This window comes from Leucopleurus acutus (genome assembly GCF_964270905.1).
Source record: "Leucopleurus acutus genome assembly, chromosome: 1".
NCBI lineage: Eukaryota > Metazoa > Chordata > Mammalia > Artiodactyla > Delphinidae > Leucopleurus > Leucopleurus acutus.
Genome location: NC_139142.1, coordinates 173,542,956 through 173,556,874, shown reverse-complemented (window position 1 = coordinate 173,556,874; position 13,919 = coordinate 173,542,956). Strand labels below are relative to the sequence as shown.

Sequence of the window (13,919 nt, the reverse complement as noted above, 5' to 3'; positions counted from 1 at the left end):
ACTGTGTGAGGTTCTGTCTCCCCAGTTAGACTGGGGAGTCAGTCAGCTCCTCCAAGCAGGAGTTTCTTCATGTCCCAGGCATCTTGTATATGCCTTACACGAACAGCAACTAGTCCATCAGCAATCACCCCAAACTGTTTCAGGGCCTATTTAGAGGAGTGCTTCTCACATTTAGAAATCATCCAGGGAGCTTTAAAAAACAACACAAACACCAGCAGATGAGAAAAGATGGCTGGCGAAGGCACTCCCCTCCACCACCTTGATTTTTATTTATTAAAAAATTTATTATTTATAAATTTATTTTATTTATTTATTTTTGGCTGCACTGGGTCTTCATTGCTGTGCATGGGCTTTCTCTAGTTGCGGCGAGTGGGGGCTACTCTTCGTTGCGGAGCGCAGGCTTCTCACTGTGGTGGCTTCTCTTGTTGCGGAGCACCGGCTCTAGGTGCGTGGGCTTCATTAGTTGTGGCACGTGGGCTCAGTAGTTGTGGCACGTGGGCTCAGTAGTTGTGGCACGTGGGCTCAGTAGTTGTGGCACGTGGGCTCAATAGTTGTGGCATGTGGGCTCAGTAGTTGTGGCTCACGGGCTCTAGAGCACAGGCTCAGTAGTTGTGGTGCACGGGCTTAGCTGCTCTGCGGCATGTGGGATCCTCCTGGACCAGGGCTTGAACCTGTGTCCCCTGCATTGGCAGGAGGATTCTTAACCACTGCGCCACCAAGGAAGCCCCACCTTGATTTTTAGATTAGCCCAAACTGGCCACAGCAGGGTGTCAGGACTGTAATGGGCACCCAGGAGCTGGACACCACGCCTTAGTGGGCTGCCAGGCAGCCCCAACTCCTCCACTGCGTCCTCAGCGCTGGAATGTGCTGCTGCTCTGCACAAATCCCACCAACTGACAGGCAGACATCACATCCCCTCTAACTGTCCCAACCAGCAGTTCATCGTTTGCATGTTTGTACATAGGGTTAAATAAAAACTTTAAAGGATGTTGACTTCTGTAAAGCCCTAGAGCCTGGCTGCCTTTAACAAAGCTCTTGTTATTTTTCATGCAGAAAAAAAATGCACCCAAGATCGCAAATTCTGACAATCAGTGGCAGCACACAGATAATCGTAAGTTTTATTATGAATTTAAAAACCTAAACATTTCATGAGGACTGGGAAGCCTACCCACAAGATCCGCCCTCCTGCATTTCCAACTCCCACACGTCCAGGCCTCACCACACATACACCCCAATGATGTGCAATCCACAGCACAGCATGTCCTTTATGTGCACTATTGATAGAAAACCGGCATTTAGATTTCAAAATTTTTATTACAAAATTACTAGCAGTCTTAAGCATTTCAACAATGCTTATGAACTCTACCTTGCTGACACAGACAAAGCTATTCAAAAAGCAGGACCTGTCTGAAGTGGACTATTGTATGTCCTGAGATCCTTAGAGGCCACCCTGCTCAGGACCCATTTGTGACTGTGTCTTCTTCCATCTCCTCTTCACCATCATCAGTGGGGCCTAGAGAAAAACACAAAGCCGGAAGTAATATCAATTTTAGAGAACGTGCTTGCTCAGTGTGTGAGCGCCCATCCGTGAGGCTGCTGTGTGCCAGGCCCTGGGCAAGGTACAAAAGCCCAACAGCGGCCTCTGCCTTGAGGAGTTTAGGGTCTGGAGACCATCAATCTTTGGCAGGTATTGGAAAGGATTGTCAGTTCCTAAGGGGAAGGGTCACAAAGGTGTTTTATGAAAGTCAAACTCTTTGCATGCCATTCTAGTCAAGCTAATAACTCTTTTTTTTTTTTTTTTTTTTTTTTGCGGTACGCGGGCCTCTCACTGCCGTGGCCTCTCCCGTTGCGGAGCACAGGCTCCAGACACGCAGGATCAGCAGCCATGGCTCACGGGCCCAGCCGCTCCGCGGCATGTGGGATCCTCCCGGACCGGGGCACGAACCTGTGTCCCCTGCATCGGCAGGTGGACCCTCAACCACTGTGCCACCAGGGAAGCCTGATAACTCATTTTTTATAAACACAAAAAGCTTACACTTTGTGTTTGGTTCTTGCCACTACTATGGGCAAAGAAACTGGGAACACTCAAAAAAATTTTAAAAAGGGGCGGCAGGGAATACCTACCACATGCTGGGGATAGTCAGTCAGTGACTATGTCTCTAAATTAAGAAAAATATGGCAACAACAATGAAACAGTTGTTATTTGTCAACAATTTATTGCAGATATTTTAGTCAATGTATTCTGATAAAGGAAATGTTTTAACCCTGTCAATGTTAGGGAAAATTTCTCATATGTTTGTTTCTAGTTAGACCCAAACATTACATTTCTAGATACAGGAAGTGCTACTCAGAAGCCTGGGCCCACTGAAATTGACAGAACCAGGAACAATCTCCATCTTCCTGTCCTCAATGTGCCCACATGTTTAGATGACACTGAAAAATCCAAAGCTAGCCTAAGGCTCAAATAAAACACTTTAGGGGAAGCAAATTAATTCAGTAATTTTGTGATACTGCAGTCGCAATAAGCAATTAGACACAGCTTCCTCCCCCAAGCTGTTACCAGGGAGTCTTGAAAGCCTTTGACAGACCTGTATTGTTCTCAGGACCGCAGACCTCCTCCGGCATGGGGACTGCAGGCCTGCAGTCCCCGGAGGGGCTGGACTTGAGAGCTCGCTCTGCTGCCCGTCTCACCACATTCCCCCCCATCCCTTGACCTTGGCTCACACTGTCCTCCTTCAGTCCAAGTGTGCAAGGCTCTCTTAAGGCCAGTGCAGTTCCTTGCCCGGAGAATGCCATTCTGCCTTTGTCTAGTTCAGGGGTTCTCAAATACTTTAATTTTAGGACCCAAAGAGCTTTTGTTTAAGTAGATTACATTTATCGATAGTATGTTAGAAAATTAAAAGTATTTTAAAAAACAGTAATTCATTAAAACAATAAATCTATTATATAGTAACAATGTTTATATTTTTATAAAATATAACAATACCAATATTTTCTAAAACAAAAATATTTAGTGAGAAAGTCGGCATTATTTTCTAGTTTTGCCCATCTCTGTAATGTCTGCCAAATAGCAGCTGGACCCGTGTACTGACTTCATCATTCCACTTGCTACAGGATGTTGTTTTGATTGAAGGGTATGAAGAAAGTCAGCCTCACACAGACATGTAGTTAGACAAGGGAGGAGTATTTTAAGTCTTTGCAGGCAGTTGTGGATATTCTTTTCTGATACTATGCCCAAACTTGACAGAAGTGGTAGTTGTTTTTTTTTTGGCCACGCCACTTGGCTTGTGGGATTTTAGTTCCCCGACCAGGGACCGAACCTAGGCCCACAGCAGTAAAAGCCAAGTCTTAACCACTGGACTGCCAGGGAAGTCCTGAAAGTGGTAGTTTCTTAAAGGTTAGATTGCAGTGTGGAGTCTGAAACCTTATCAATGAACTTTTCATACTCTCTGACTTGAAAATCCACCTGTTTATTCTGTACTCTGAATGGATGCATAACTCCGTAACATCATTTGGAAAACGTTGTTCACTGAGTTATACAGGTCTTCCAAATGTTGACCCATTTCTTTATATGTTATATAAAAAAGTCACATTCATTAATAGCAACAATTTCCGCAGAGAAGTCTGGAAGTACTGGGAAACTGTCAAGGTTACAATTGTGGAAAAGAATTTTCCCAGCTTTTAATTTCTGCTTGAAAATTTGATTATCATTGGTAACAAACACTAGCTGCTCTCCTTGAAGTGGCAAGCTCACTTCACGTTGGTGAAGCTGCCTGCCTCTCACCTGAGCCAGCACAAGCGCAGGGAGCCAACCACCCATGTAGGCACAGAGGTGCTTTATGCACCCCCATTCCATCGTCACCCAGGAAACCAAAAATGTGTGCCCCAGGGCCCCAAGGACCACACGGATGAGAACCACTGGTCTAATTAACGTCTTACTCATTTTTAGCTTCAGTTCCAGCATTATTTCCCCAAGGAAACTTTCCCTGAGCTGCCAGTCTAGACAGAGGTCCCAGTTACATTCATATCAAACTTGTAATATGCACAGTCTGGGGTAGTTTTCACTTTATACCCAACTGTCCACCAGTCTGCCTGACACAAAGCTGGCATTTACTATCAGAAGGGCTCACACCCTATGCTCAGTGCTACCTACAAAGTATCTTACTTAGTCCTCCCAACAACCTTTCGAGGTTACCATTATCACTATCTCAGATTTAAAGATAAGGACACAGATTTAAGAGTAAGTAGAGATTAAGAAATCTACCCAAGGACACAACTGGTGAAGCTAAGCTCTGACCCTCAGCCTGTCTGGCTCTGGAGCCTGTGTCCTCATCTGCTAAGCTAGCCAAATGGACAGGGGTCAAAGGCAACACGGTCATCTCCACTGTTCGCTTTCATTCCATGGCTATGAAATAATGTTTGTCTCAACTTTTACAAAAACCCCCGAGTCCCAGAACATAACATTCTTTAACAAATGATTTCTCTTCAAAGAGCATTTAAAGGCATTTTGTGTGGATTAGATTAGATGGTAATGAGGCACTATTGTAGCATTCTTGGGTCGTAGCATCTAAACTGTTTTGCAATCACTCCAAGTGTACCATTTGTTTTGCAATCACTCCAAGTGTACCATTAATTTGGAAATAAAGACAGGAACATTGTTACCTGATCTGCGTTCTCTGCCAGGTATCTGACCGGACTGAAGCAAGCCCTTCAGCCGCTCCACTTCAGCCAAAGTTGATGCGTTTGCTATAGCATTCTGGATGCCAGGAGACAATGGAAATGGACAGTTACTTTCATCTAAGCCTCCACCACCCAGAAAACACTCACAGGAATTCACACCATCTTTTGAGTTGGAATATTAAATAGTTCTTTGTTGGGGGAAGAATTTTACTGGCACAGTGAAATCAAGCCCAAAACCAAATCATAAATTTCCAAAATTGGTAAACAGCTGTAGACCCTATTATAAGAGAGCAAATAATCGCTGCTCGTGTCCTAAAATCTTAGCTAATTGAAGTACCTATTTGGAATTATGCTACTGGATAATTTAGGAGGCAGTATTATAAAATTAGGATTTCTCATCAAGCAGGATCTTTCAGGTAGCAAATCTTTCAAAGTAAAAATTAAGACAGCATGCAAAGGTAACTAACTGTTCAAATAAAACACATCCTGGGAAAATGAGAAAGACCAGAGTTGCCTCCACTTTGACTGGCTCATATAATTAATTCAAGTCAAAGTCGGTCATATGATATCTTTAAGCTAGTTTTTCCTTACACAAAAATACAGCTGGATTCTAACAACTGTGGGGAAAATTTGCAGTGTTTGATTTATTACTTGGGTTATTACATAATTTTGCGTCCTAAACCCATAACAGCTCACTCCAGTCCAAGAATCCTAACACATGATTACCTTGATTGCTTCCACATCCCCTGGAGATGGCCCACCTTTCTTTTTGTCAGTTGGCAAACCAGCACCTGGATTGAAACTTGGGAGGGGAAGGAAGTACAAAACTGTCAAATCCAGACCAATAGAAATTGCTTCTCTTTTACTTTCAAAAGCTTTTGAAAGTAATTCAACCAGTGTAGTATCTTATCTTTGTTAACAAACTGATACAAGAAACTCTCTCCTTCAGAAACACCACCCAGTTCATCTTCCTACAGAGAAAGGAGGACGTACATAATATCACACTAAGACTGAATACTGAAATATTTGCTCTGCTACCCTGGTAGAAATCTCATGTGATACATGGACCACTGATGGTCACGGATCATCATCACGCAAATTTGGTACTGTATTAGTCACAGGTGTTTCATTTCATTTTGCAGGAGGCAAAATGCCAGACAGATAATGTTTCTGAAGGTGAAGTGGAGTGAAGTTGGATATCCGGATCTTACGTTTTGCTTCTCCTGGCAATATCCTTTGCAAGTTGTGCACCCCGTTTGCCCTTGAACATTTTCTCTGCTTCCTGACGCTCCTACAGCGACACCACACACATAGTTAATGGAAATAGGAATACCACATGCATTTAGATGCATTCCTCAGAAAACATGGAAGAAAACTCTCCTGGAATACTCTGGGCTGGTGAAAATACCACGAAGCCAATTTCACATTAAAAGGAGACACAGTGGTCGCCTTTCTGGTGAAGGTCCTTGAAGAAAGTTCCCTCTCCGAGTTTCAAAGAGGGGCTCTCAAGGAACTAAGAAGGTTAAAAAAAAAAAAAATCCCCCAATAAAGGGAAAATCATTCTAACAATTAAAGGTACTGAAACGTGGATTACATTACACTCCCCACAGGGAATGCATCTAAGCAGGCCGTCTGCTGTGACAGTGCCCATGGCGGCTCTGAGGCTGTGCCACCTCTAGAAAGGCCAGCCCCACACAAGACAACCGGAACTCAAAGTCCCACCATAAACACCGTATGCGAAAATTGACTTAGCACCCCCTCCCCATTCTCATTATAAACCAATGATAAAAATCACTGGGCCATTTAAAAAGTCAGTAACGAAAGTACAAAGGAAAACACACCAATCTATAATGACTTACAACAGAGTAATACTTACTTTTAGTTTCACCTTCTGGAAATCCAGTACTCTGACTTGTGGAACTTTATAAATCACATATAGTCTGTAATGCTTCTTATTTGTTACAGGATTCCTTAGAATACTACAAGAAAAGGAACAATACAGTGCCAATGTTGTTCACAGCACAGCATTCAAGAGGTCCATTTTAATAAAATCTAATGAGTCCATGAAGTAAGGCAAAGTTCACTGTTCTTCACATTTCAATGTCATAAGAACTTAACACTAGGGAAATTTTAACATAGCCCAAAGGAAATACTTTCAGTATTTGTTTTTTAAAGGTACTTTTTACTAACTGATGACTTTAAGATCAAGGCTGGTAAGGTGTTATTTTAAAAGACTTTATTGTCACCACCACAAATAATTTCCATACCTTAAATAAGTCAATGATTTGAGAGATGCCAAAGGGTCCAGATCACCCTGTAAAATAACAGCCACAGGTAAGAACACGAATACCACACCCCATTTTGATACTGTGAAATGGTGGATGCCTTTGGAGCAAGGACTGATCTTGTCTTTTATGCATTTGTTTTTCCTGCCCCAGAACCGCACAACCCTAGCACATCACAGATGCTTGGTACACTTCTACTGAATACCCTGGTTCATAAATTTGAGCTTCTTAAACTTAATATCTTGGCCACAACAGTTTCTGTCTCAACAGCAGAAGAGACCAAAAAAAAAAAAAAAAATCATTTCCTGTAGCAAGTTCAAAAGGACTACTGAGCTTAAAGCAGTGATTGAGAAAAGAAAGCAATGTGAAAACTGCTGTAACTTTTGAGCAAGTTGTTCACATAGGGAACCTCAAACCGTGATCTTGGTGTAAGGTGGTTTTCCCTGTTGGTGCCTGGGAGCAACATGGGTATGTCATCTTTGAGGGAAGGCAGGTTTATTCTAGGCGCCCCCAAACCTCTTCAAATAAAATTTTCAAGGACAAGGAGTACACTTAAAAAATAACGTATATATTGGGCTTCCCTGGTGGCGCAGTGGTTGAGAGTCCGCCTGCCGATGCAGGGGACGCGGGTTCGTACCCCAGTCTGGGAGGATCCCACATGCCGCGGAGCAGCTGGGCCCGTGAGCCATGGCCGCTGAGGCTGCACGTCCGGAGCCTGTGCTCCGCAACGGGAGAGGCCACAACAGTGAGAGGCCCGCGTACCGCAAAAAAAAACCAAAAAAAAAACGTATATGGGAAGAAGGCAGGTGAGCTTTTGAATCTTCCCAAATTATGTCATAAAACACAGTGCCACAAGGATAGGAAAACCAAAATGTACAGTCAACTACAAGCAAACTAGATGAAAAGGTACTCTGGCAAGAACCTAACACAGAAGCCAGTGAGGACAAACTACTGTGAGAGCTACATGACTTGCCTGGTGACAACATCCATAAAGGAAGAAGAGAGGAAAGTCAGAGAGGCGTCCAAGAGACCCGAGAACCCCAAAGCGACTGACAGGTAGCCGGTTTGAGAAAGGATAGGCAAAAGATAGGCATGCCCCAATAATGAACACATTAAGTGTGTGGTGGCGCCTGAAGGGCTCGGGCAATCTGGGGCTTCACTCCACCAGAACTGTGCCCTTTCCAGAACAAAGCCCCACATGGAGGAGAAACTGCTAGAACAGATCTGAACTAAGTGGGACAGGGCCAAGAGGGACAATGAGGAAAAAAGTACAAGTAAAAGCAGGGGAGGGCAACACAGCCAGGTGCTCAGAAAGCTGCCACTTTTAAATACCTCACAACAGCATGGGAGGGAGCTCTAAAGCTTGCTACTGGCACACCATCACTAAAGGAAATCTAAAGAACGATCCAAAAAGGAACAAAGGAAGACAAATATTGCCCGACCTCACTTTTATGTGGAATCTCAAGAAAAGTCCAACTCACAGCAACAGAGTTGAATGGTGGTTACCAGAGGCTGGGGGGGTGGAGGAAAGGGGAGATGAGCCATTGATTAAAGAGCACAAACTTTCAGTTATAAGATAAATAAGTTCTAGAGATTTCAGGTACAACATTGCGACTATAGTTAAAAATAACATATGGTGTACTCAATATGATAAAAAAGTAGGTCTCAAGTATTTTCACTGCACACACGAAAAGGTAACTAGGTGAAGTGGTGAATATGTTAGTCTGTGGTAATCATTTCACAATGTATACATATATCAAATTTCACATTGTACACCTTAAACATATATAATTTTCATTTGTCCATCATACTTCAATAAAGCTGCAAAACCAAAAGAAAGGAAGAACGGTAAATTTAGTCACACACACAGACACACATACGGACTGTGCAAAACACAGTGACGGCTTCACGGGGGGGTGGGGGGCGGTGAGATGGTTAAGGTGCCACATTATTCAGGAGGTAGAGGTGCTGGTTAACTGCTTTACACTTGGATAAATATGGGTGTGCTAATTCCTAGGATGCTAAGAATAGAAACAGAGTCTATTTAATAATTAGTTAATCTCTAAACTATCAGAAGGAGAAGTGGAATGCCAAAAAAAGAGAGAGCGAGCAATACAGGAGAGAAAAAAAATTGCAGATAGATGGAACAAATAAAAAATTCTAGAAAAGAAAGAAGATAAACTCAAATATACCAGTAATTACATTAAACATAAACAGACTATTTCATTTAAAAGTCAGACTTCAGACTGGATTTAAAAAAAGAATCCTATCATATGCTGTTTTCAAGAGACAAATCTAAAATATAAGTACAGAAAAACAATGTAAAGTTAGGATGAAAAAAATTATTATGCAAATACTAATTGAAAGAAAGCTTGTTTTGGTATACTGCAGCAGATAAAATAGACAACCAGGGTAGAACAGCACTAATAAGATGTAAAGAGGGTCACCACACATAAAAGGTTTATTTCATCAGTAAGATACATAAAATTTGGATATATCAAATAAAATAACCTAAAAATATATAAAACTAAAATTGACAGAACTCCAAGGAAACAGTCAAATCCACTATCATGCAGGATTTTAATACACCTCTTTCGGTGACTGATCGGACAAACAGCCTTCATCTTTGCAAACAGCTTTAAACACAATTACAACACACAGAATATACTGCCCCCATAATGCCACAAGTTCCCTATGAACGCACATACCTCATATAGTTTAGAAAGGACATGCCCTCAGATCAGTGCTTTCTTACTTTTGGAGTCAAGTACTCCTTTGGGAATCTGAAAGAAGCTTATAGACCTCGTCCACCAGGAAAGGAACAATCAGGGAAATAGGGAAGGGAGGGGTTAAGGGCATAATAACCTTAAATCAAGTTATATCATATGAACTTAAACATCCAGTATTTAAGTGAGAAATTTAGGTTGCAAAACAATGTATAGTATAAGCTCAATTTTGTTAAAAATTATACACAGAGCAGAAATTTAAAAAGCATAAGAATAATCATATCCAAATAGAGAAAATGAAACTTGCCCCTGTCTTATAAGAAACTGGATTTCAGGGGCTTCCTTGGTGGCACAGTGGTTAAGAATCCACCTGCCAATGCAGGGGACACAGGTTCGAGCCCTGGTCCGGGAAGATCCCACATGCTGAGGGGCAACTAAGCCCGTGAGCCGCAACTACTGAAGCCCGTGCACCTGGAGCCCATGCTCCACAACAAGAGAAGCCACCGCAATGCGAAGCCCGCTTGCCACAACTAGAGAAAGCCCACACGCAGCAACGAAGACCCAACGCAGCCAAAAATAATAAAATAAATAAATAAATTTATAAAAAAATAAAGAAACAAAGTATAATTTTTTTTTAAAAAAAAACAGATTTCAAATGGATCGTTGATCTAAATGTGGAGGAAAACAATAATTTCTCGAATAAAACTCTCCAACAAAATTTAATGTATGTCACATATGTAATTTTCTAGTAGTGACATTAGAACAGGAGAAAGTAATTTTAATAATACATTGTTTTACCTATTTTCCAAAATATTACCATTTCAATGTCAGTTTAAAAAAATTGATAGTTTATATTCTTTTTTTTTTTGTACTAACGCTCTAGAATCTGTAGTGTATTTTATATTCTAGTATATCTTAATTCAAAGTAGCCACTTGTGGCTAACAGCTACCATACTGGACACTGTGATTCTAGAAAACAGAATATGTGAGTTTCTTTATGACCCTGGGGTAGGGGAAGCTTAACAGAACTCAAAAGTACTAATAACAACAGACTGATGAAATGGATTATGCTTGAATTAGGAACTTCTCTATCAAGACCCTAAGAGAGTCAAAAGGTGAGCTAGAGAGTGGGAAGATATTTGCAACACATAACCAAAAAAGGCCCTTTTCCTGAATTAATTAAGAAAAGAAAAAGAATGATGAGATAATTTTCTGGATTTTCCAAGTTTTCTATAAAAGGCATGTAGTACCTTTAACTCCTCCCTGCAAATACGTTTTTCCCCTGTTCAACTTACCAATTCCACAAGACTGTTGTTGGTGAGAATGAGTTCTGTCAGACAGGGCAGAGCCTGATCAAGTCCCTCACCTATACGGCTAAAATAAAAAGAAAAAATCTTAATGAAAGTAAAAATTAAGTAAGCTAACAACTTCATCTAAGCCCTTGCCCAGAGGACTTCAAAGTGGGAAGAACCTTAGAGATCTTTCTTCCAACACTCTAACAGAAGAAAAATGAGGCACAAAGAGGAAACTTGTCTGAGGTCACAGAAGTGGGATGATTTTAAAACCCATGCCTCCTGAAATGCCTCCTGAAAGCTGCCGAGGGCTCTTTCCACTGCTACACTATCTAATGAGACCTAAGACGAAGAGAAAGTCCTGTGTAAATAGACTTACTTTGCTCATATCAGGACTTGTGTGCAGGTAGCACAGAAATACAAGTGGTTCTGCATTCACAGCTCAAGCACAAGATACACCAACCAAACCACAACGGAATAGTTAACTCATGAGAAATACACCTATTTAAAAAACGCAACTCAACACCCAGAACTTCTTAAAGACATTGTCTATAGACCTTTAATAACTTTTCTCCAACAAAATTTACAGAGATGATGAACGTGGGTCCAAAAAAAAAATCTTAATTTCAATAAGCAATATTCTAAAAATGAGCTGCAGTTAAAGAAAAACAAATAGCAGAGGATTTGAAGTAGAATGAGATGTTCAGTCAAAAATACAATTGTTGAATTTTATGTTATCTCTTTAATATGACCCCTCTGATAATTTTAATTATTATTTTAGAAATCAACCAAAATATGTACAAAGCAGCATGTTTTTAACTTAAATTAGAAACTTACCATGAACATATATATATACACACAAGATTTCTGAATAAATGCAAATAAGACTAGACCAATGACAAATTAATCTCTGGATCTGTATGAGACAAGTGCAGCTCATTTTCCATTTAAGAAATATGTAGGTTAAAAAGAAAAATAAAGAAATATGTAGATTTAACTGGCAGTATATGCTGCAACTTCTTCAGGGAACTCTGCAACATTTACTCTAGGGGGAAAAAGCTACTTTCCACTAGTAGACAATTACCATATTCTGTTGTTGTTCACTAATAATGTTTTCAGTCTTCTCAACAAAGGAAAACCATCCAGTTTCCTGATTTCATTGTCAGAAAAATCAATGGCATCAAACTGGTCTAAGGTAGCGCCTAGATTTTCAATGACAGGAATTTTATACCCTGCAAAAAGGAGGGAAAAAAAACACCCACACAAGTATTAATATAATTAAAAGGCACCTAAAACATTAGCAGCATTTCATGTAATTGGACTCACAGCTAATGTTCCTTCCAAAAGTGTTTACCTAACACCTATGCCGTTGCCAGACACTACCAGGTACTGGCACATAGTACAAGGAACAAGACAGTCACAAGTCCCAGCTGCCATGAAGCTTATAGTCTAGCAGTGGACATGAAGATGGCGATGGTGACAAGGGCAGTAATGATGAGAATACTTACTAGCAGTAACTAGTACCTAACAGTTTTCAAGAATATTTACAAGGTGCCTAATGCTGCTCTAAGCAAGGCCCCAGAGCTAGTGAAGTGGCCTAAGAGGACTTTACGCTGTGAGCTGCTTAACTGTCAGCGTCCAAACGTTGTTCACACATGGTGGACAACAGCCCTCAACCTCTTTTGCATCCCACAGGCCCGATTCCTAGAACTCATTGGGATGTCTTCATGATATCATGACAGTTCCCCCTTACTTCACCTCCCCCAGCTCAAACCCAGAGTTGAAAGTCAATAGTTCACACACAATGATAAATCACCCTGTGGACAACTCAAATACTCCCTGATATGTCTAACACGGGCATAATTATTGTGCTAAGTGCTCGGAGAAAAAAAGAAGTTAAACGAGCCAAGGTGAAAGTACACAGTGCAGAGGTAGCTGTAAGGGCTACATCAAAGTAAGTGCTGCACCAAAACAAGACTCCTCAACGTTGGGGTGCACTTCAGACTCAGACAGAAGGCAGGGATCACCTGTGCCAAGACTGTGAAAGCGGTCGGTTACGCTTGAGTTGAACCTTTCTCTAAGAAACTTAGTTTCAACAAAACGAAAGTACTGGGCTTTGTCAGCAAACAAAAAAGCAAGCAGAGAGCAGAGCCCGCAGCCGTGCTGCTCCGGCGACCGCGCTTTCCCCGTGGGAGTGAATCTCAGGCCAAGACTAATTATCTTATCCCCGGAGAAGCCGCCCCTTAAAATGCTGACGAGCTGCACGCCGAGGCGGAAATCACTACAGGAACCTAACAGTTCGGGGGCTTCCGCGACCCTTCCGCAGGCACCGGGCAGCGCCAGCCTCGCTCCCACAGTCCGCTCTTTGCAATGTTCTGGTAAAAGGGGAAAAGACGACTGAAGCCAATGAGGGGCAAATATCGGGAAGACAATCGCTTTTGTCCCGTACTTCGTCTCCTCGCTCCCTTACCCTGTCTACACTCTCACGACAGCAAGTTAACGCGTCTCGCTCCGCACGAGGGTCGCAACCGCTAGATCGTGTATTTCCCGGCCCAGCAGCGGCTCAGGCCGCGAAGCCCGCCCGGCTGGCCCGGCACAGGCCCGCGGTCCTACCGGAGCATCGCGGCGGCCCCGTGTGTGCGGGGAGGAGCTGGGGTGAGGGGCGCCTCGGAAGGGCCCAGAGACGGCTTTTCGCCGACGACAGCGGGACCCAGCCCGGCTCGGAGCCCGGGACGCAGGCCGCCGGCCACGCTCCGGCCCTGGCGCACGCGGCTAGGCCGGGCCGCCTGGCGGGCGGGGAGGCCGGACCGCCCGCCCCCGTCCGACTCACCCCGCAGGTCCAGCTCGCGGTCCCGCACGGCGTTGGTGTACTGCGCCGCCTGCTCTATCAGCTCCGCCGTCAGTTTCACCATCCTGCCACCTCCCGCCCGCCTCGC

The 13,919-nt window shown here is 42.7% G+C and overlaps 1 protein-coding gene across 1 annotated transcript; it reads right to left on the bottom strand.

The window, feature by feature from the left end:
• Positions 1-1,109: 1,109 nt before the first annotated feature.
• SNRPA1 (small nuclear ribonucleoprotein polypeptide A') lies at positions 1,110-13,919 on the bottom strand. The gene is made up of 9 exons (XM_082837776.1): positions 13,814-13,919; positions 12,068-12,215; positions 10,987-11,065; positions 6,948-6,994; positions 6,557-6,659; positions 5,892-5,971; positions 5,407-5,482; positions 4,663-4,756; positions 1,110-1,513 (listed from the first exon to the last, which is right to left on the bottom strand). The coding sequence occupies exons 1-9, from the start codon at positions 13,893-13,895 to the stop codon at positions 1,455-1,457; spliced, it is 768 nt and encodes a 255-aa protein (XP_082693902.1). The 5' UTR covers positions 13,896-13,919; the 3' UTR covers positions 1,110-1,454.